The 25,009-nt window shown below is 31.2% G+C and overlaps 2 protein-coding genes across 3 annotated transcripts in view; both read right to left on the bottom strand.

Annotated features, from left to right (window-relative positions):
• Positions 1–1,442: 1,442 nt before the first annotated feature.
• On the bottom strand, positions 1,443–7,858 carry LOC127730638 (uncharacterized). The gene is made up of 4 exons (XM_052239134.1): positions 7,732–7,858; positions 4,803–4,913; positions 3,138–3,215; positions 1,443–1,856 (listed from the first exon to the last, which is right to left on the bottom strand). Exons 1-4 carry the CDS (start codon positions 7,804–7,806, stop codon positions 1,770–1,772), a joined length of 351 nt encoding a protein of 116 aa, XP_052095094.1. The 5' UTR covers positions 7,807–7,858; the 3' UTR covers positions 1,443–1,769.
• A 3,659-nt stretch (positions 7,859–11,517) lies between these two features.
• The window catches only part of LOC127730620 (tubulin gamma-1 chain), a 41,408-nt gene continuing 27,916 nt past the window's right edge, over positions 11,518–25,009 (bottom strand). Inside the window, exons 9-14 of one of the 2 annotated variants that reach the window (XM_052239112.1) lie at positions 23,471–23,620; positions 22,357–22,509; positions 20,565–20,726; positions 19,055–19,246; positions 16,652–16,681; positions 11,518–13,531 (exon numbers count right to left, since the gene is read on the bottom strand). In XM_052239112.1, the coding sequence (XP_052095072.1) occupies positions 16,664–16,681; positions 19,055–19,246; positions 20,565–20,726; positions 22,357–22,509; positions 23,471–23,620 (675 nt within the window). In that variant the 3' untranslated portion in view covers positions 11,518–13,531; positions 16,652–16,663. The remainder of the gene's footprint in view (positions 13,532–16,651; positions 16,682–19,054; positions 19,247–20,564; positions 20,727–22,356; positions 22,510–23,470; positions 23,621–25,009) is intronic. The other variant, XM_052239111.1, reaches the window with a different exon arrangement.

The following is a 25,009-nucleotide window of genomic DNA, read 5'->3' as shown; positions in this document are numbered from 1 at the left end:
TAATATTTTGATAACAAATGACTGGGGCAGATTTCAAATGCAGCACCAATAACGTTTCTGATGACATTTGTTGATTATTTTGGACCGGATTTACGTGTTTATGAGATCGTAACTATACGTATTAGAATTGTGATTTGCAACAGGAGTTTTGAAATATGATTTATAAATTGAATTTAGTAACTAGAGGCTCTAAAGAGCCTGTATCGCTCACCTTGGGCTATGTGCATCTTCAACCATGGACACTCTCCAACATTGAAGACAAGATTAGAATTCATGACAAAAATCGGTTTGTTGATCTTGTATTACTGGTCATTTTTTTCTGTTTACAGTTTCTCTCTACCTCTTTAATTTTTGCCCAAAACACGAAAAAGGTTATTAAAATTGTCATTTAAGGGCTATCACTCCTATAGAGAGTTTACTTCGGCAAATTATATTATTTGTACATTATGTTATGCTGATCATTTTTGTTATTTAAAGTATCTATAAATCTTTCAAGATAACGCAAAAACGGTGAGAATTGCAATTAAAGAGTAATAAGGAGTCGACTGACGATTTCGACTATGTTGACTTATTTGTAGATCTTATCTGAGCTGATTATTTTGGCCTTTTACAGTTTCATTCTATCAATCAAAAGATAAGAACCAAAAATACTAAAAATTGGAAATAAATCGTCATTAAAGCGCAATAACTGTAATAAAGAGTCGTCTGACCAATTCTGCAATATTGACTTGTGTAAAGATTGTGTCTTGCTGATCATTTATTAAAAGAGTCATATATCTTTTGTAGTTTTCAAAATAATGGTCAAAAACACAAAACAATCATTAAAAATTCGTCAATAAAGAGCAATAACTCCAAATTGAATGAGGAATCAATTAACGATTACGGCCATCAGACTTATGTGAAGATCTTTCTTGAGATTCATTTTGGTTATTTAAGTTTCTATTTATCTATTATAGCTTTTAAGATAGCATACAAAAACACAAACAAATGGTAAAAATCGTCTTAAAAGACGATTTCGGCTACGTTAACTTATTGGTAGATCTTGTCTTACTGATCATTTTGCTATTAAAGTTTTACTCTGTCTATTATTGGTTTCAAGATAATACGAAAAAATGAAATAAAGATAAAATTCATCAATCAAGGACATTCACTCCTATAAGAAAGTCGTCTGACTGTTTTTACTTTAAGGACAATAGGAAGATATAAACATTGTGAACATTTTTACCCCTGTCAGATTTTCACTATTCATAGCGGTTTTCAAGATAATAGAGGATGAGGATTGTGGCCATAGTTTCAGTGGAGAAGATTTTTGTAAAAGTTAACGAACTTTTTGGCCAGCTGTGCTTAAAAAATGTAGTGTATATACTTTCTGTAAATTGGATTTATTCCAAATGCCTTCTTTGTGAGAAAATTTATTATCAAATTTATCAAAAAAAAATCTGTTGCAACTTTTAAAATTTTAATAAGAGAATGTGTTGGGTGGAAGTCATTGAGAAAGCAATAATGAAGCATTTCAATTCTAAAACTACATACAACAATTAGGGGAAAGACGTTGTTCTTAACATTCTGCGTTGACTGAAGTCATAATAAAGGAAAAGATATGGGATTGTGGCTATGAGAACTGCAAAATATGCACAGATTATTGATAAACATAAAGGATGAGTTCTCCCAAAAAATATAGTTTCATTTATCCTATCTACAAAATTATATTCTAAACTCTATTCTATTTATCTTTATGGGATTAAAAGTTACACATCTCTGTCGTAGCCCTATAATTCCACTACTCGACATTTTGTATCAAAATTATCATATAGTTTCAGACATCTTTCACTTTCACTGTCCAGATAATCGTCTTCCTACAAAACCAAAATTAAAGTGCTGAAAATTAACATCGATACGGTTAATGCATTAGAACAAACAATCAGTTGTCAGTGAAAATAAGAGTCTACGAAATCTGTTCAACATGTCTCAAATTATTGAATTATTCTGTTCTCTTGTAACATTTAATGCTCAATATTTCAAATTTCAATGATTTCGCTAGGCTCAAGTACATTATAAGAATAACATTATATAGATATAAGAAGATGTGGTATGAGTGCCAATGAGACAACTCTCCATCCAATTATACTGAACAAAACATCAGTCTGAAGGAATTAATTTTCGTATAATACATCTTCTAAAGGGAGGTTAAAGCTATTTACATTTTGGACAGTATATCATTAAAGTGGTTTTTTTTATGATAACAAAATAACCCAAATAAATAAATAAAGACAGTTATAAACATAAAATCAATTTTGCACAATGGTTGGAAAAGAATACAAGCAACCAGTGAAATATTTAAGTCACAAAACAATACCAGAGGGAATTACAGTATATTGAAGTACAATTAACATATATAACTTAAAGACATATTTTCAATGTATAGTAGTTCATCAATTTGTTTGATATATAAACTGGCTTTGCTTATTATTTTCAAATATGAATTTCAAAATTTGCACGCTTGTGTACTGCAGATAAGAATTATTTGAAGAAGCATTTCATGATTATACAATATTTGTTAAATACGCTTGTACTTTCGGAGCTGAAGGAGTCCTCATGGAAGACATAATTTGATTAAGGAATATTATCATGGACATTATTTCACAGCGAAAAATTGTCATGGACAGTATTGGACAGTCCGGAGGACAATCTTTCATAGGAGACATTATTTTATCTTACAAAAAGTGGTCTAAAAAAATAGGAGTTATCCAAATTTCAACCTATTCTTTCCGTTGACAAACAGTGTTGCATTAGAATAAGTAGTGTTCAAAACAGTTGTTTAGGAATTGTTAAGTAACTGTTCTTGTATTTTCGGTACTAAAGGTAAATAACAAACGATGAACCCTTTTAAAATTGACTAAACGGATTGTAATTGACGACAGAAGAAATGGCTAAAACTACTTAATTTGCTGCAGTAGAAATATTTGAAAAGAAACAGAAAGACTTAACATGACTGAATTATTGTTAAGTATAAGATGATATGTTCAGACAAATGGACAGTCTCTTATCACAAAGTTTAACCTGTTTGCAATGAATGACTTATTCCTCTACAAAATACTAGTATTTTCATTGCATTAGTAAGTGTGAAAATATTTTACCTTTTCAGCAGCAGCAAACTGGTCCCAATTACGTTTACCGTTCTTCTTACCATCCATGTATTGAGTGAATTTTAAAACCTTGAATAATGATAAAGATATAAGAAATGTTAAACAGGTACCAATAGTTTGACTAATACTATAACGCATGACTTCGATTTCCGTGCGCGGCTTACACATTTTTAGTAGAACTTTCATGAAGAACAATTGAGACCAGCATTCGGTAAGAATTATGAATAAAGTTAATTGCAACGAACATAAACCTAACATTTTTAACTTATTACATCACGAATCAATGCAAACTACCTAAATCTTTGAAATATATCTTAGTTAATTTTTTTTCAGAATCGCCCAAAAAATTTTAAACGATTTCCATAATGACCCACAAAATGTACGCGACGAATATATATTAACAGTAGTAGCATATGCCTTTTCAAGTTCGTAAGACAAAATATCATTAGTACGAGTTCTTGTCATTTTTCTTGTCATTTTTTTTTTTAATTTGTATTTATCTGTTACCTTTCATATTCTATAGGGCTAAAACGCAAAAACGCGAAAACGTGAAGTCGATAACGCAAACACGCGAAAACGCAAAGGCTAAAACGAGAAGTGAAATCCTTTCGCGTTTTCGCGTATTCTACATTGCGTTTTCGCGTTAACGACTTTCATTTCTGCATGTTCGCCCTATATAATACGAAAGGCGAAAACGCGAAATGGTCTTATCCGGCCACCATAGATCGACACTTTTACGTTGACAGGCGCTGATAGAGCATTACTTTATGAAGCCGTGACAAACTCCACTAGCTGATAGAGCATTACTTTATGAAGCCGTGACAAACTCCACTATTGTCTAATCACCTATCCCATTGAAACAAAGTTAAAGTGCGGTGATGCTTGAACAATGATAATGACACTGTCATAGGTAATTTACATTGTGGTTTCGCATCAAAAGTATGGTCGTGTACAACGTCGACATTGGCAAGTTGCTTTTTAATCTCTGTTAAAAAGTCAAGCATCAGACAGTTTGAAAAAGAAAAATTCTACAAAAAATAGTCATCCATCCAATCTCTTTTTTAAACATAAAGAATTATAGTAAAGTAAAAGCATATTCAAAATTAATCGTGCAGCACGTGTTTTTGCAGATAATTATCAAGAAAGCGCTTCAGACGCATAAATTTATAAAGTGTTAATTTTTTCATTTTTTAAAAATCATTTCCAGATAACAGATGATGGTGAGACACTACAACAATTAAAACAAATGTATTATAGTCAACTAATTATTGGTAATACATATATCTGTTGTTTATAGAATTAGACCCTTGAATGGCCAATATTGTAAAATTAATGGTAAAATAATGTTGCCTTAGCTAACACATTCAACAACATGATTCTGTCTATTTCATTTAATTCATCTATTAGATTTTACCAATAATAAAATTGACTATATTTCATCACAAAAAATAGAGGCTTTGTTCTGTTGCTCTACGTTTAAATTAAGGTACATAGGAGAAAGGTCCGTTTACCGAGTAGGCTACTGGCCCTTTGAAGAGAAATTCAATTAAAAGAAAATAGGCTAATACAGACCTTTCTCTACTAACACTAAGATCTATTTATCCATTTGAATAGTCAAACGCTATTGACAATTCAACATTCTGTTTCAATACTTACTTTGATTGTATCAATTAAATCAAGGACGTCTTTTCTCTCTGCATTCAACATATCTCTTTGCAATTGACGATTATTATTCTTGTCGTTAAACACATTTTGATACCATGGAATCTTTAGGAAAAAGAATATAACAAAATAATTGAAAAAGTTAAATTTCAGGTAATGAAACGACAAATTATATAGAGTTATAAGGGATGATTTTTCTTCTAAATTACAAGTTACGACTGTTAACAAATCATTACTCTTTAAAGCGAACAGTTAAATTGTTTGAGAAATTAAAACGAAATATTATACATCAAGATTTCACAGTCGTCATGATCTCAATTTATTTTGTATTGAGATCTTAGCAGGAAGTTCATTTTGCAGTTATGAATCCTAGAGAATATTTTTGTCAGTGGATACATTTTCGATATTGACGATATTTTATACAAAAATTATGTCACATTAACCTACATTTTATAATATATTATATGATTTAAAAGTATAAGATTAAAGGTAACATTATTTCAAAATGATAGATGGAATATTGATTCTCGGAAATAAAAGTCATATAACATATAAGCAGTCTAACTTGGTGTTTTTTTTCTTCAGGTCAACCTACAAAAACTCATCAAAGATACCAGGCTTAAAATTTTGTACACGCGCGTGTAAAGTATAAGTATATTTAAGACAATAGTTATGTGTTTCAAAATATAACCAACATGTGCAGATAACTTTAAGTATAGCATTCGTTCAAATGTATACTGCCATTAACTTATTGCTGAAAATATATCTTAGCTTCTGTCCGTTTTATCTTTACGTAATTTTATATTTTAAAGTGTAACATCCATGTCGGATTGAGTAAAATGTCTTGTATTGATATGTGATGAAGATGCAAAACACATTTTATTTTAGCAGGGTTTTTGACAGACAAAAAAAAACCCGACATTTTATATGAATTTTACGAAAAATCATGTTTCAGAAACATATTATCAAAGGATCGATGGGGTTCTTAGTCTATATTGGGTTGCAAGATTACTAAGTAGTTTTTGACTTTTTTATTTTGTGAAGAAAATGAATTTTGAGGTGTTTTTTGTAAGATTATTAATTTGAATTTGATACAGATTTGTTATTATTGTATAAAGATAACGACAGAGACAACACATACTAACGGTTCGCTGATACCAGCATCAAACCAACTTGTTTTATTGCTTCAGTGATAAGTGGAATAGTAAGAATGTACATACAAACGTACATTGAAAATCTTTACACCAAAGCACTAAACTCTGTAAACAAAAGGCAACAGTACAGATGTTCAAACCTCATAAATACATTCAGAATATACAAATCAAGGTAAAAATAAAAACTTGAGGGATTTGCATGATTTTCAAATGGAGAGAGACCGACTGATTTAATATACCAAAATATTTGTGAAGTTCATCTTTTACTGTAGAAAGAAGCGAAGTAGAAACTTTAGAAAGATTTTTAGCCAAACTTCTAGACGATACGATTATATATCGTACTTTATATATAGATGTTTGTGAAATTGAGTTGTCCAGTTCAAAGACAACCCTGATATAACAAATGCTCTAGGGAGAAGCTTACAGTATAAGTAAGTAAAACATCAATTTGGATACCAAGTACTATATTAATTCAATTTCAAATAGTTCCAATTTATGTTCAACACAGTATTTACTGTTCTGCGCAGCGTGGCCTATATATATATATATATATTTACTGTTCTGCACAGCGTGGCCTATATATATATTTACTGTTCTGCACAGCGTGGCCTATGTATATATATATTTACTGTTCTGCACAGCGTGGCCTATATATATATATTTACTGTTCTGCACAGCGTAGCCTATATATATATATTTACTGTTCTGCACAGCGTGGCCTGTATATATATATATATATTTACTGTTCTGCGCAGCGTGGCCTATATATATATATATATTTACTGTTCTGCACAGCGTGGCCTATATATATATTTACTGTTCTGCACAGCGTGGCCTATATATATATATATATTTACTGTTCTGCACAGCGTGGCCTATATATATATATATATTTACTGTTCTGCACAGCGTGGCCTATATATATATATATATTTACTGTTCTGCACAGCGTGGCCTGTATATATATATATTTATAAGAATACAAAAATAATTGAAAATGAATTTGGAGTGCATAAATTTTTATATTGTGATTACAATAGATTAAAATGACTGACATGAAAGACAATAGAATAATTGTCTGGAAGATAAATTAAATGAAATAAACGATTCTAAAAGTTTCTATATTTTCACACTAGAAGTACATGTAAATTATCACGGTCACAAAAGGATGGATTTTGTATTTTCTTATATGGCCTGTTTCATGAATGGTTTAGGGATGTATGTGGGATTCCCATATTTACTGTGAATTCCAAGTTCTTTAATTATCATTCCAAATAATGATTTTTGTATACATAAACAATATTGTTTGTGGCTTTGTCTGTAACAACATATATGTCGCGAAGAGAGGATAAAATATCGACAACCTCAGACTTATTGAAAGAGTTTTAAACCCGTGTCCTCATGGTACATCGTAGTTTTTGAATGCGCTTCTGAATCTATGAACGAACAACCCATTGAATGGACATCAAGGTAAAAAAAAAGTACTAAATATAATTATTCCCAGTTTTTTGAAAGTATGCTCGATAGCTTACACTACTGATACAGATAGGTTATAGTATTTCAGTGTATTTAATTTGATGAATAGTTCTAATTGAATAATATCTTTTATGTAAAACTTTGAAGTCATTGTTTTTTTTTTTAATTTATCTTTTTTTGTTATTCTCCGTGATTTTTTCTCTTTGAGTAGAAGATAAACGTATTTTATCCGATAAAATATAAATTTCACTTGAAAACATTTTTTCGGCAAACTTTATGTATAAAATACATACCCTGCTATTGTATCCCATCACAGGAAGGAATATTCCTATACAATACATATTTACGATGTATTTTATTATTTCCATTGAACCGGTAAAAGCACCAAATATCAATACAAATATATTTGAAGCCTTTTTTCAGAAAGTTTCAGAAAAGGCGCGTTGTATGGCATATGATATTTGATTTGACATTCATAACGATGAATATTTTACGAAAGCTATTAAAAGTAATTGTTAAATTTTGCAATATTGAAAAAAAATCTCTAAACTTATAAGCTGAAATCCATTTCACTAATTTGATGTTGATAATTTTCGTTAAGAAAAAAACTCTTCCAGTCTCTTTATCAAACAACCATGAAGATGTGAATATAAATATCACAGAAAAACCAACTCACAACAACAGCATTGAAAATTTATAATTGACATCAATTAAAAGTAGGAATGGATTGTTAGTAAATGTCAATAGTGAGTGTGGATCCTACACCACATGTTTATGTATACTTATCCTAGATAAAAAAAAATGTCGACATTGGTTGTTAATGTTTCTTTCCCTTTTTCCCCCATTTAAGAAAAAAGCGCACAAAATAGTTAAGATTAAAAGAAAACAAAAAAATAACGAATTTTGCAATAAGGGGGAAGGCTAAAAATTAATTGTCTTGTCCGCATGTACATTTGACTGTGAACTGTTATTGGACTTTAAAATACTTGATATCTTAAGTATTTTTAAATAATAGGATCTTCGATTTAACCCAAAAATATAGATTCATTTTTTTCAATGAGATTGAACATTTCTTATACTAAAAAAAATGTCTGAATAGCGAATGAACAATAATTTTGTACCCATCTCAAGACTTTTATACGATAATTCATGGTTTATATCTTTGTAAAAAATCGTTCGAAAATCCGCCCATGTTCATATAACCCTGAATTGACCTGATGCATGTACAGCCGTACAAATGGATTTTTTCCAATGGTATGTAGAACAAATCGAATATAAAATACAAGTGAACAATATTTTGGTATCCATCTTAACGTTCTTTTCGCGATAATTTATTGTTGTGTCTTTGTTGGTACGGATTCGGCGAGTTATGCAGGACCAAGATGAATATTGGGCAAGAGCATGAACGGTGGATGAGTTTAATAAAGGCAACAGTAGTATACCGCTGTTCGAAATTCATAAATCGATTTAGAAAAAACAAATCCGGGTTACAAACTAAAACTGAGGGAAACACATCAAATATAAGAGGAGAACAAAGACACAACAGAAACACTAAATGCAACACACACAGAAACGAACTATAAGATAACAATAGCCATTTTCCTGACTTGGTACAGGACATTTTAAGAAAAAATGGTGGCCTCAACGGACTTTGAAACGGGTGCCGAAGTTGCAAAAGCCTGACTCGATCGTTCGCATGGGCTGAATGCACTTTCACGTGAATCAACTATTAAAAACATTAGAAACACCATGAAATAATTGAGATTATTGGCAGTAGTGTAGTTTGAATAATTTCAAAATGAATAATGACTGTTTAAATTTCCTGACGTTTTGTAGTGTTCATGTCGATGTTAAACATATATATATAACCCTTCTGCAGTTACTAATGGCGTAAAAATATGACAATTAAACTTGTAATACTAAGGAAAAGTAATCCACAAATAGTGCAATTTTCAAGATGAATAAACATTGTATTTTCAGCATTTACAATTGCAAAACGCCGAATTTCATAAAGGCTTAGTTGATAGCTTAGTGTTTGCTCAACGCTCAGTAACAAATATTTTGCATCTTCAGTACGAAATCATGATAACAATAAGAAATGTAGTATCGAGATCACTTTAAAAGTTATTTTTTATATTATTTACATTTCCAAAGCACTTGATCCCTTAAAAATAAAACCATTGGTGGCCTTCGGCTGTTTTCTGCTCTTTGGTCGGGTTGTTGTCTCTTTGACACATTCCCCATTTCCATTCTCATTTTATTCTTGTAAAGTGGCAAAACATTCTTAAAAGATTTGAGTGTTATTGATGTGATGCCTAAAAATTTTTTGACTCTGAATCATAAAAAGCTCTGTCCAATTTTCGGAAAAATCGTTGAAAACGTTATTGATGTCTGAAAAACTTTAAACCTTTGATCGTATCTCAATTTTTACTGCAAAAAAATCCATTTATCAAGCCTTATCGCCTATTTGGTATTTTTTTCAGTCAATGTATTGGCATAAACAATTTTGTAATTCTGTAATATGGGTTGAATTACTTTATTCTCTGTCGTTTTACTGTTATCTGATAAAAATATAGCTTACAAAAATGTGGACCACAACACAAACTGTTTTAAAGGGAGACTACTGAAATTTACTACAAATCATTTTTCAGTCATGAAATAGTCAAATCCATGGAAAAGGAAACATTAAAGAAAATCCATATATATTCACAACAATTTCCATAAACATTTGAGTCATGCTTGAGCAAGTTACCTTGTATGTAAATAATTCATGATTGTTTTTTCTTAATTTCTGTGGTAAATGCCAACTTGAAAGATAACTTTAAAGGCAAAGCTTAACTCGGTGATATGTATTAATAGATATTCATTGACTTTAAACATTACCATTTCCATTTAATAATATTCCTTATCACAACTGTGTGTCCATACTTGCAATCCGGAAGTCACTGCCAAAAAAAACCTCTAAAATTTAATTATTCACCTTTTGCCACCACAGCTCTTTTGTCTTATAAAGTTCAAATAAAGTGACAGGCAAATATAAAGCTTTACATAAATAGTTTACACCATTGCTGCCAGATTAGCATCCCTTTGTCTAGTACTTAAGTGCACAAAGCTCTTATCTATTCACATGGAAAAATAACTCACAATATGATATCATTATATCATTTTTGTATACCTTAGTAACAATTACATAAGTCTTTAAACATTTGTAAGAATTTGGTTTTTTACTATTTATACTTCACTGAATTTGCTTTATACTTTCAAATGTCTGTCATGTTGACTTATTGAACATTTTAACTTTATTCTATTCTCACAAATGAAAGTGATCTTGGCTAGTCAGCAAAAACTTTTTATATTTATAAATACATTATAGTATCTGAAGAGGACCAAACTACAGAGACTTAACATTGACCAATAAACCATAAAAAATGAGGTCAAGGACAGATAAAACCAGCCAGACTGACATGTACATCTTACAATCATTCCATAAACCATATATAGTTGACCTACTGCTAATAAACAGACCTTATCACATCTTTAACCTTAAACATTGATCAATGAAACTAGATTGAGGTCAAGTGAATCCTGTCTGCGGTACATGTAGACCTTGAAAGGAACTCACATATGGAATAAGTTATCTTATAATAAGTGAGAAATCCACATGACCAAAAAAAATGTATATTTTCTTAGTCATTTAGCCATGAAAATGAAAATGTACATATGAAAATGAGGTCAATGACAATGTGCATATGACAGATGGAAGCCTCTTGACATAAGGCATCTGTATAAAAGGTAGAAACCATCCAAGTAGTCTACCCTCTAAAATGTAAAGCTTTATACAAATAATAATTGCAGCTGCTGCAGCTCGATTGAAATCCCTATGTCTAACATACTGTGATTTTCTTCACAGGGGAGACAATAATATAAAGAACTGGACTGATGATAGACTGCGATGGCAATAACTCACAGTTGCTACTTGGACTGCTGATGGACTGTAATGCCAATAGCTCGCAGTGGCATATTACCTATGAATATCTTATATAAAAGCTTTTAAACCTGAAAATCTAACCAAAAATCTGTAAAAGTTCTTGAACTTGTATTTGGTACAAAATAAAAATGCAAAAATACAATACAAAAATATTCTATTTATGTTTTGGTGAAAATAGTCTCTTGCATTTTAGCCAGATTTTTACATAAAGCTACTAAATAAATGCTATCTTAATGACAGCCTGGTCAGGGTATTCTGTCTGTCTCTGTAAAATCCCTAATATTACTAGAATCTTCATTGACAGATGCAAATATATAAATCACTGAGCAGAGAATTTGTTTTCAAATATCAGAGATTTCAAACATCTAAACAATTTAAGACAAATCCACATACAGAATAATACATTCAGTCAGGAGTACTACTTGTACAAGTTATTTTTATTTACTTGAAGAAGTAAATATTAATATACTTATATAAATAAATTTGTAAGATATTTATACAAGTGTATTTTATTTACTTGTATGGCTGAATTATTTTAATGGCTTAGTTATGTCACTTAGACCTTCAGATTTTTTTATTTATACATGTACAAGTAAAAAAGTCATACTATCGTATTTTCTTGAAATTCTCGGGACTTCTTTGCTCTAATAAAATTTTTAATTGTCGGTCTTTTACAGATGTCTTTAATAACCATTTCAGTGTAATTTCATGGACAATGAAAATCTCATTTGTCTGTTACCTTCAAAACACTGCTCATTTACAAGCCTCCAAGGGGCAATTTTTGAAGGCCTACGCAATTACTTAAGATCTTTGCATTAGTTTCTTTGTTGAATTAATGAGACTCTAATCATAAATTATTAGCTAACTAGAGAAAAACTGTTTAAGTATAAAAAAGAAGATGTGGTATGATTGCCAATGAGACAACTCTCCACAAGAGACCAAATGACACAGAAATTAACAACTATAGGTCACCGTACGGCCTTCAACAATGAGCAAAGCCCATACCGCACAGTAAGGCATGTTTTTACAGAAAGAGTTCCATATGGCACCCTACGGAATAAACTGTAATACATCATTGTGTTCTTTTAGTATGGTGGAGGTGCCATATGGAACTCTTTCCAATCAAGGGGAGATTATTCAAACCTTATAAGAAAATATGAATATAACAAGTTTACTTATATAAGTATATTATTCTGTACTTCTTCCAGTAAATAAAAATAACTTGTACAAGTAGTACCCCTGACTGACATTATTAAAAAATAATCTTGTGACATGTTCTTAATGTATTATGATGGAAACCTTTCCCTTGCATCTTCATTATAATTATAATACATAATGTATTAACAATCAACAAGATGAAGTGTTAGCTATTGCTCACTCATGATACCTCTGCTATAAGTTTTTGAAAAAAGGGAAGTTGATGTGCAATTGATTTATTTGAAAACAATTAAAACATGCCCATGTTAAGCTTGATACCAAATTTCAGGATGCTGATTTTATAATTACTGACAAAAATGTTATGTATGGTCATTATGGGTGATAATATATAAGTATTCAGTAAACTGGAAGTTGATGGGCAATGAATGTGAAAATGCATCCCTTTTGCGATAAATGCACTTAAATTTCATGGAATGGAAGGATTTATATAGGCTGAGTCTTTATGCAATCTCTTTGTTTAAATATAATTGATTTAAACAATAAAATCTTTGAATTGAATGGAATTGGATGGAAGGACAGACAAACAGAGGTAAAGCAGTATGTCTCATTCCTTTGAAGACAGGTTAAAAGGTATAACAACATCAGTTTTCTAATCAGAATACTTCTCAAAATATTTAATAATAGATCATTGTCTATTCCCTATAAATATCTTGCTGTTACTGTCTATTCCCTATAAATATTTTGCTGTTAAGTAAACTTTTATTGCAATAATGTTTCATGGGCTATTTGTGTCTATAAATAATTCCAAAATCATCAGTGTCCAACACATTGTGGTAAGACAAATGGCAATAGCACTTAAAACAAGTCAGATCACAGACATATGATGTGGGTTAGATGAGATTCATTTCATTCACCATTCTTCAAATTCTATCCACTGATCCAGATGCCTGAAATAAAAAAAAATAAAGTAAGTAAATAATAATATGTAGTATTTACTAAGAGCACATTTTATGAAAATTATTCTACATCACAAAAACTTAAATCTCATTCTTTAAAATAAATATTTTGTTAATTTTTCAATTGGGTTATATGAGAATTAATTGATAAATATCAATATGACATCCTTTCATCCTAACTGGATTTTTATTTATAATAACTCCTTATTTTTCATCCCACACATACCATCTTAGTCAATATGAAATAAGTATGTCCTATCTCACTCATCCCACACATTCAATCTTAGTCAATATGAAATAAATATGTCCTATCTCACTCATCCCACACATTCCATCTTAGTCAATATGAAATAAGTATGTCCTATCTCACTCATCCCACACATACCATCTTAGTCAATATGAAATAAGTATGTCCTATCTCACTCATCCCACACATACCATCCTAGTCAATATGAAATAAGTATGTCCTATCTCACTCATCCCACACATTCCATCTTAGTCAATATGAAATAAGTATGTCCTATCTCACTCATCCCACACATTCCATCTTAGTCAATATGAAATAAGTATGTCCTATCTCACTCATCCCACACATACCATCCTAGTCAATATGAAATAAGTATGTCCTATCTCACTCATCCCACACATTCCATCTTAGTCAATATGAAATAAGTATGTCCTATCTCACTCATCCCACACATTCCATCTTAGTCAATATGAAATAAGTATGTCCTATCTCACTCATCCCACACATTCCATCCTAGTCAATATGAAATAAGTATGTCCTATCTCACTCATCCCACACATACCATCCTAGTCAATATGAAATAAGTATGTCCTATCTCACTCATCCCACACATTCCATCTTAGTCAATATGAAATAAGTATGTCCTATCTCACTCATCCCACACATACCATCTTAGTCAATATGAAATAAGTATGTCCTATCTCACTCATCCCACACATACCATCTTAGTCAATATGAAATAAGTATGTCCTATCTCACTCATCCCACACATTCCATCATAGTCAATATGAAATAAGTATGTCCTATCTCACTCATCCCACACGTACCATCTTAGTCAATATGAAATAAGTATGTCCTATCTCACTCATCCCACACGTACCATCTTAGTCAATATGAAATAAGTATGTCCTATCTCACTCATCTCACACATACCATCTTAGTCAATATGAAATAAGTATGTCCTATCTCACTCATCCCACACGTACCATCATAGTCAATATGAAATAAGTATGTCCTATCTCACTATGAAATATCCTAGGTTTCTTTCATCCAGTGTCAAAAAGATTTTATTTGCCTTATTTTTTTCCTGCTTTAAATTTACTTTTAGCATAAAAGGTGGCTAAGAAGAAAGAAAATCAATACAGAAGCATTCACAAACCACTCTTAATCCTTTCTGCATTTATCAATTTATAAAGTGTATCTCTTTAACAGTTAAGTAGGTTACAGAAAAAAAAAGGATTCTTTCCACAAAAAGATATAGAACCCATTTCAGTGCAAATACAAATACCGGTAAACATGACAGAAAAAAACAACATCATTATAGCACAAAGACATTTACCAGATCCCAGATGCTTTAAAAACAATGCATTTCAAGGTTATCTTATACATGTTCTGCAATTTCTGAAGTTTTGAAAGAAATTAAACCATCAACTATAAATTTCAACCAAAACACCAACTCATATTTCAGCTTGACTAGATATAAATGGATGGTTTCTGTGTAGATTCAACAGAAAATTATTTTGAAAAGAATTCAAATTCTCATGGGCTGAAATCCTACAAAAATTTTAAACCAACATTCATTTTCCAAATTTGAGTGGATTCTCATTATAAAGATGTGTATACCGTAATGAACAAACAACACAGCTTATATCAAAATTCTTGAAATTCAATTTTAACTCGGATCATTTTTACAGATAACATTAAAAAATGCTTTATTGTGACTAGGATGGATAGTTGTCTCATTGGCACTCATACCACATCTTCTTATTTATATTTAAGAAATAGAAACAGCAGAACTGTATGAACCAATTTTGCAACTTTTGATTTTAGGTCATGGCTATTTAACATTTCATTAGAAGCAGTCAACCAAATACTTTAAAATAATTCAAGTAAAGAAATTGCTTGTATATTTAACTGCACCATGAGCGCATGATACGCCAGTCACTTTTTCAAAGAATAAAGTTCCATAACTTCTCAATGTCATATCAGAAATTTATAAAAAAAAAACTAAACATGCTAAGATGGAGGTTATTTTAATATATATAAAACAGTCCCCAAAGTTTCATGAAAATGCTCAAAGCATTTATTGTCCGAAAACTGGAAAATCCCCCCCTTTTTTATGAATAAAATCCAAACACTCGGAAAGGTAAAATCTAAAATTTATAAAAATCAAAAGGGAGCTTACGTCAATAGATATAAACAATTCACCAAAGTTTCACGAAAACTGCTTAAAGCATTTTTGAGATATTGTCGGAAAACTGGAAAATCCCCCTTTTTTAATGAATAAAACCCCATAACTCTGAAACGTAAATTCTGAAATTTATAAAAATCGAAAGGATATTAACAGTTCCCCAAAGTTTCATGCAAATTGGATAAATTTGAGTTATTGTCATACATGTTGACGACGGACGGATGAACAGACGGATGGATGGACGGACAACGTTATACCATAATATGTCCCGTAAACGGGCGTATTAAAAACTAAACTGAGGAAAAAATAAAACAACAAACCACAAACAAACAAAATATTTTGTTCATAAAAAATAAATTGTTTGATTTTGTATCCACATTGAACATGCATAATGTGTTTACATAAGACTAACAGTGCAAAGCAGCATATTGACTTTGTGTACCCCTTTAGAAAGCAGTTGTATCAATATCCAGTTATTTGTATTATAATAACATATATTCATTCCCTGCAAAGCAAGGGCTCTTTTGATAGACATCAACTATAATTTTTCATTCCCTGAATTAACAAACAAAACTTTTTGAGTAATGTGGCAGTTCAAAAAATATTCAATTTCACTTTTGTTTATTATAATACATATTACTAGATCTTAAGAAAGCTGACAAAGTATAATTACATTACGTATCATTTATAACTTCTTTGGAGGCTGGGAAAATAAAACATTTATCTTTTTTGTTATATCTTCTAATTGTAAATTTTCAAATGAGAACATCAATTGTATCTACAGCAGTCCTATTCACACTAAGCAGGGTCAAAATTCAACCTTATTTCTATTCTACAAATGGGACTAGTGAGAAATGATCCAGTCTTTCCCAATTAAGCAAGTTTTTAATTAGGAAACTGTTTATTACAGGTGACCAGAAGCATTTACTTGTAACAATTTATATAACACAATTTAAGAAGAAGTGTCAATAATATTTTCTTCTGATAAAAATTAAGAAGTGTAGTAAGTTTAAAGAAAACTACATGTCCTTATTTTTATAGTGTGTTCTATTTTCTGTCATGATGGTCATGTTGGTTAATTGATCATGAGATAATTCACAATTAATATCTTAATTCACCAGGATCATTATTGTCAAGTTTGGTTGATTGTTTTAGTTGTTTTAGAGTTGATGAACAACTTTGTAATGAAATTGCAATGCATAGGTAAAAATTGTCACTTAAGGACATTAACTCAAATGAACCAGTCAATTAACAGATTTTACATAAGACTTAATATTCTCAATTAACAGATTTTACATAAGACTTAATATTCTATCTATAGCCATGACAACAATGTTGGATGTTAACATTGAGCTAAACTATATGTAGTGTTGGTGTCCTCAAGATGAAAACTAAAACTATACTATGTTCACATGTAGTTTAAATTAAGTTTTGATTACATGCAATTGATAGTCAATGATGGCCTTGTTCTGGTTAAGCGTACATAATTATAGCTGACTATGCCATATGGGTTTTGCTCATTGTTGAAGGCCGTACTGTCACTATTGTGACCTAGGCCTATAGCTGTTAACTTCTTCATTTATAAAAACTGTTGACACAGAGAAATGTCTTGCCTAGCGGTATAAAATTCAGAAAAAGACAATCTGATGGACAGCAACATTGCTTATTAATTCAGTCACTGGACCATGATACAGATAGCAATGTAACTTAATAGAAAATATCGTTGTTAATTGTAAGTAGTTCCTATCAATATAACTTAAGCAGAAAAACTTAACATTAAAAATTGCTAATTAATTCAAAGCCACTGGACAATATCCTAGGGGGCAGGGCCTCAAAATAGTCATCAAACTGATATGTACTGATAGTAATGCAACTTCCTACAAAATATTATTGATCTATCACAAGCAGTTCCTGTCAAACTAACTTCTGCAGAAATCTAAACAATTGTTAATGCCATCGCTATGTCTCGCTTTCCGCCACATTCGTCGCAGGCGAGACAATAAAACTAGATATTCAGAATATAAATTTTATCACGAATATTAACAGGAGAAACATCTATTCAATGAACATAATTATTATACTATTATGAATTAAGCCATATACCAATTTATTTGTCTGAAACTAAAAGTATTGCTCTGTTATTAAAAAAAAATAAAGTACTAGTAGTCTTATAAACCCCAATTTAGACTCAAATAGATCATTTTTCACTTAAAAAGTCTTACCTAGCTGAGTGGACTCACTAACAAACTGAAGCATTAATAAATTTATGGCAGCATGCCCATATGCAAAAAATAAATTTTATATTAGGTGTAGGGAAAAGATAATATGGGAGGACATAAAAGTTAAAAATGCAGTAATCATACATTGCTAAAATAACATTAACCTTCAATCCATTTTTCGTCTATAGGTACTCCTGTTGCTTATGTTTATTTATTACGTAATCTTGAAATTAGAACTCTTAAAGTACTCCAAATCAGAAGAACAATTTTCATAAGACAGGGAACATTCATCTTTTTTTAAGGGGGAAAGGGGGGATTCCTTTTTCCTTTGAGACAAGAAATATATTTCAACTTTACACAAAAAACAAACAAATATTTTCCTTTTCAATAACTTTCAAAACAAGAATTTGTTTTTGAGACTCAGTATGGAATTGTTTTTTTCCCTTATTCCTAATGAAAACAAGACTATTATTTCACTTCCCTTCTGAAACAAATAATTCTGTTTCAAGAAATTTTGAATCAAACAAATAATCTTAGAAAAAAACAAACCTGCCTCCTGCTACCAAAAAAGAGGAATAGTCTGTGCCTTACTCTTAAGTAGTTGAAAAGAGAAATTATCAGTTCAATTCTATATAATGTGCATTTAGATTACTTATAGTTTAATCCTGTGAACAATTATCATGTGTATGTAATCTAAACAGGTTTACAGATGAAAACAAATTTAAGGTGGAAACCATGTTCATTGCCTGAAACTATTTTTTAAACAGGTTTACAGTACACAAATGTTTAGTGTGAACACAGTCTCAAATACTTTAGGAATGTAGGAGTTAATTTCAAATACATTAATGTATACAAACCTGTTGTGTGCCCCATGCTAAGTAGTCAGGCTTTGTTGCTGCCTGATATTCATCCACTAACTGTTGAATTACTTCCCTTGAATTATCAAACTCATCCAAATTGTCTTTAAATATAGACTCCTTTTTAAACTGATCCATGAAGGCTTCTCTTTTTCTTAACTTATCAAACTGATTTAATGTCCTCTCGAACAACTAATGGTATAAAAAAAACAATGTTATAGCTAATGTATAAATTCTCATTTATAATTAAAACAAACCAGTAAAAAAAATTGCTTTCAGTATGACCCATTTTAGCATTCTGGGCTTTTAGATAGGTGAGGCATTTCAAACAAGATATGCTGATCTGTTTTGGAGCATGTGATATCAATTGTTGAGAGAGTTTGTACAACCATTTGCTGGACTACAGCTTAAGTTATATGGGTATTTTTTTATTTCTGGTTTCCTTGTAGTTTTCTATTTTTTCTAATTTCTCTGAATATAGATTTTAACACTGTTGGTTTATATCTTCCCCACAAAATCAACTAGATATAATTGAGATGGGAGCCAGCTCTGTGGGCCCTGCTGTGAATAATGTGTGGTAAAAAATTTGTATCTTTATCATTGGACATGGGGTTGTCAACTAAAACCAAAGTTTTTGACCTTGACCTTTGACCTAGGAAGTTGTACATAAATTATTACACACCCTCTGGTGTTGGTTTATATACCTGTCAAGTATAAACTTTGAAATCATAATGGTTCTCAAGATATAGAGCGGACACGATCTTTACCATAGGACCTTTATAGCTTACTGTTCGGTGTGAGCCAAAGCTCTGTGTTGAAGACCGTACTGTGACCTATAATGGTTTACTTTTATAAATTTTGACTTGGATGAAGAGTTGTCTCATTGGCACTCATACCACATCTTCTTATATCTATGTCAAGTATAAACTTTGAAATCATAACGGTTCTCTAGATATAGAGCGGACACGATCTTTACCATAGGACATGGGGTTGTCAACTAAAACCAGTTTTTGACCTTGACCTTTGACCTAGGAAGTTGTACATACATTATGACACACTCTCTGGTGTTGGATAATATACATGTCAAGTATAAACTTTGAAATCATAACGGTTCACGGTTCTCAAGATATAGAGCAGACACGATCTTTACCATAGGACATGGGGTTGTCAACTAAAACCAAAGTTTTTGACCTTGAACCTAGGAAGTTTTAAATACATTAAGACACACCCTCTGGTGTTGGTTAATATACATGTCAAGTATAAACTTTGAAATACTAGCGGTTCTCTAGATATAGAGCGGACACAATTTGTTACGGACGGACGGACAGACAGACAGACTGATCACTATAGGGCGTCCGCCATTCGGCGGGGCCCTTATAAAATTGTTTTTAATGCGAAAAAGAGCACATAGATTATACTGTACAGTAGGCTGCGTCTACATAAACTAAACAATGGAAAAGTTACAGCTACATAATAAAATCCATTGACTGTTGGTAGTCAATATACTTACAGATGAAATGCTAGTATGATTTGCCAACATTAATCCACTGACTCTGTTGGCTGTCTGTATGTAGGGTGATTTTCTTGACAAAGCTACTTGTATACTTGCTGGTCCCCAAGGGATAAACTGTGCTAGCTTACGTTCTCGAATTCTTTGTAAACTCTTGTGAACCTGTTAAAACAGAACATAAATTGCCGATTGAGCACAATTTCATTGTTTACTTCTTAGGGTTTGTTATGCACTTTTTACATGGACATATTCTAAAATTATCATAAGTTTTGTCTTTTCAATAAATCATGAAAAAAGATATGTTTCAATTGGTAAAATCATGGTTATTATGTTCAAACCAAAGGCAACTGACATACTTTGGCTGATGTTTATTAAGAACAAATGCATTTTCTTCAACAACATAACATTTGTGTTCTTGTTGTAGGGTCCCCAACTCAAGTTGAAATTTCAGCCAGGTATAAAATTCGTATTTTAGTACTTCTCCCCTAAGCAAGTAGCATTTAGACAGAAGAAATTGTTTCCCTTAAGAAATCTTTTTGCCCTTTTTTTCCCTTTTTTATGATATATTTCTGCATGATTTCTGGACAATATAGAGGTGCAACTAATATATAGGTCTTTTGTTCCGATCCTCAAGGATAAATAAAAGGAGTTAATTCAAGATTAACTGTGAGCTATTGCTTACAAAGATGCCCCCACTATAACATATAAGTATTAGGTATTTAGGAAGTTGATGTATGAAATAAGTAAATTCACAGCACATGGTAAAGCATAGCATGCTCACATTAAGGATGATTCCAATTTTTAGAAAGTCGCAATTTGTAGTTCCTGAGAATAATGTGACTATAATTTCATACAAGGCAATTATGTGTATTATATATGTATTCGGTAAACAGGAAGTGGATGAGCAATGAATTTGAAAATGCATCACACAGTAAAGCATGCTTACAGGAAATTCAAATTTGAATTCAAAAATGTTTTATTCTTCTATTGCTCCAAACGTAGCATCAAGTTTTCTTTATTTTTAGTTAAATAAAATGCTAACTTCAACCAATAACTGTCTCACCAGCAAACGCAAATCTAAAGATATAATGTTAAATCCTAAGCAAAATATGTATTGATCTGGTCTACCCTGAAAACATAACTTATTTTAAAAAGACACACCAGATGTAGCAAGCTATATAAAACATATGCTACTTTATTATGGCATACAAAAAATATGAGGCTTTGTTTTTCAGTCTAGTACAATTAAGTAATAATTTACGGCTGCCATGAATCATTTCAATTCTAATAGGACAAATAAGGTAATTTTGTCAACAGTGAAAGTCCTGTACACACAATTCTGTTTTGGCTGTTCCGTTTTACCCCAATGCAATAATATTAATAATATCATTCAATTATAAATTTAAAAACTAACATTTTTCACCAAAAATTTTCTTTATATCTATTGTATTACATTCTGAGGCGTACAAGAAGCCTGAAAACGCCCTGTGTTGATGTGGGAAGCATACATATGATGTCACCATGTTTAGATGCCATAGACAATAAAATCATTTAAAGGAATTTTTGTTTAAGAAATTTTACTGTATCAAAATGTTATCTGCAAAAAAGTAAGTTCATATAACCTTACAAAACATCATAATTTAGCTCAAAGCAGTTCAAAACATCTATACAAGGAACTATTCAAGATACTTGTTAGATGAACTACAATCAAGTTAAATCAAACACCTGATAGCACGTAACAAAACACCTCAAAATTTGGTCAAGCAAACTTAAAATTGGTGAAGATACTTACCTGTGTTGGATCTACTTCTCCCTGGATAATGTTTAATATAGATATATAACAATGATTAGCTTGTCTGTGTACAGGAGTAGATACCATCATGTTTTTAGGTTGTAGTAATCTTCTCATCACATCTAAAACTGTTGTCTTTCTTACACTAGCTACCTACAACATAAAGCAATTTATAACCAATGAATCTCTCAAACAAATATCAATTGGTATTATTAAAGTGAAATTCAACAAGCAATCTGAGAGTATTGCATGGCAATACATAGTCCCCTACCAGTTAAAAATTAATTGTACTGGAACAAAATGCTAACTTGATCTATAACTTGTCATGGTGTAAACTATATAACAAATATCAAGTCAATATCTTCAAGCATGACGAAAAAAAGTGCGAAAAACTGATAATTTAAGTGAATTTTCTAAGTCCAAGGACCATTACTCTGCAAAAAATTATCAAACCGAAACAAAATTCAAACTTGGTCTGTAACTTGTCATGATAAAACTATATACCAATTATCAAATCAATATCTTCAAGCATGACGAAAAAAAGTGCGGAAAACTGATTATTTGAGTGAATTTTCTGTCCAAGGACCATAACTCTGCACAAAATCATCAGACCGGAACAAAATTCGAACTTGATCTGTAACTTGTCATGATAAAACAATATACCAAATATCAAATCAATATCTTCAAGCATGAAGAAAAAAAGTGTGGAAAACTGATTTGCCGGACTGACAGGACAGACAGAATGACGGACGGACAGAGAGCAAACCTAAAGTCCCCTTCGACTTCGTCGGTAGGGGACTAATAAAGACATGAAACTGAGAACACACTAGAAAAATATCAAATTTTTTATTTAATTTTAAACATTGTTTAGGTATAAGTAAAACAATTTAGTCCTGACTATTTTTATCTTGATATCTATATTTGTAGATGTGTAGCCTTTCATTTTATATTGCCATCTTTATGATGGTGTATAACAGTTACTGGACTCCCCGCCTGTGTATCCACAGTTACAACTGTAATAATAAAGTGATGTAAACACCTGACTGACTAACCTGTGCATCTGTAGGTAAACTGGTATGATTAAATGGTTATGACCTTTGTTACCATGACTTACCTGTGCAGCAGTTGTTAGAGGTGTGTAGCCTGTCATTAAGTAATGTAACCTGGGTGTTGGTATAAGTGAAGCTATCAGTCCGATCAAATCATTGTTCATGTAGCCTGGATACCGTAATGTAGTTGTACTGGTTGACATAACTGTTGACACCTAATGGTAAAATATATCAACTTCAGTTACTGGTATGAGATATGAAATAATTAGATGTGGTATGATTGCGAATGAGCCAACTAATGAACCGAGTCTAAATTAAGTGGATTTAAGTAATCATTGGTCACTGTACAGTAGTGTTGGATAATCGGTTGAAAATACCAACCGATTATCTATAACTATTGATTGACAGCAACCAACCGACTATCTGTTATAATCGCATCATTATACCTTGCCCTTTTTTTTAAAATGAAATCATGCATTTAGTAACATTGACATGTCTAATGCATATATTCCATATCATTGCAGAGTTTTAAATGTACATATTTGATCTTTTGTTTCCTTTTCATATTTTATTTATCAATTAAAACAGTGAATCAATTAGAATCCAGATTCAGATTGAACATATTTTGTCTTATAATTTCAACACTTATTACCAACAATCTCACTAAAATATCTAAATTTCAATGGTATTACTCACATTATAATTTCAAATACATAGCTGTATAAAAATTTGAATGCTTCTCATTATAAAAAAGATATATAAAGTATTTAACTTTAAGCAATTTAAATTAATCAAAAAATAAAGCAATGCATTTGCATTGGAATATATACATTTAACTAAGGGGATCCAACCATTGTCTGTTAATTCGTGTGGAATGCTTATTTTTCACTTTTGTGATCATTATTCTTCTGTCAGCTGTGTCATTTCTGTGTCTGTACTTTTAATTGCAAGAATGCAGAATTCTTACATAGTTGATCTGTATCTAATCCGTGATTCGTTTGTATTTCAATGGCGGACATACCCGGAAAATTTACAAAAATAAATCATGACTAGCAATTTGGAAAGAAATAGGACGTTTTTGACACAACAAATGGATGGAACATTAATAAAAGGCAATTTGCACCACCTTCTAATGTAGCAAAAAAATTATTTTTGTCTAAAATCAGAATGATTTCATGTACGCTCTCGTGTAACAAGTACCGGAATTGAAAGAAAGTATTTCATAAAAAGTTATTTATTTTAAATACATACGATCAATCTGTATAGTCAATGCTTTTACCACGTTTATAAAGAAAGAAATTGCTTATGTCTTTGATTATAGGATGTTTGACATTGTTCTTATCATCGACTGATACTTTTCGTTACAATTTCTTTGACTGTGCACATAAAAAGCAAACCGGAAACGGACCGGAAGTTGATATGCTAAAAGTCTGGAAACTATAACAACAATCGATTGAACAAAATTCCAATCGATTATCGACATTGCCAGGCCCAACCAACTGATTTCCGACTTATTCCGATCATCGGAACAACACTACTGTACAGCCTTCCACTATGAGAAAAACCCAGCTACAAAAGGCCAGACATGAAAAAAACAAACATGA

Source organism: Mytilus californianus, unplaced genomic scaffold, assembly GCF_021869535.1.
Source record: "Mytilus californianus isolate M0D057914Y unplaced genomic scaffold, xbMytCali1.0.p SCAF_2, whole genome shotgun sequence".
NCBI lineage: Eukaryota > Metazoa > Mollusca > Bivalvia > Mytilida > Mytilidae > Mytilus > Mytilus californianus.
The sequence above is the reverse complement of the archived record's forward strand: the minus strand, read 5'-3'. Positions and strand labels throughout refer to the sequence as shown.

Coding starts and splice junctions, on each gene's coding strand:
- LOC127730638 (XM_052239134.1), bottom strand. CDS start 7,806: ATGGAAATAATAAAATACATCGTAAATATGTATTGTATAGGAATATTC. Junction 4,914..7,731: donor TGATGGGATACAATAGCAGG/GTATGTATTTTA, acceptor TTTTTCCTAAAG/ATTCCATGGTATCAAAATGT. Junction 3,216..4,802: donor ATTTAATTGATACAATCAAA/GTAAGTATTGAA, acceptor TCATTATTCAAG/GTTTTAAAATTCACTCAATA.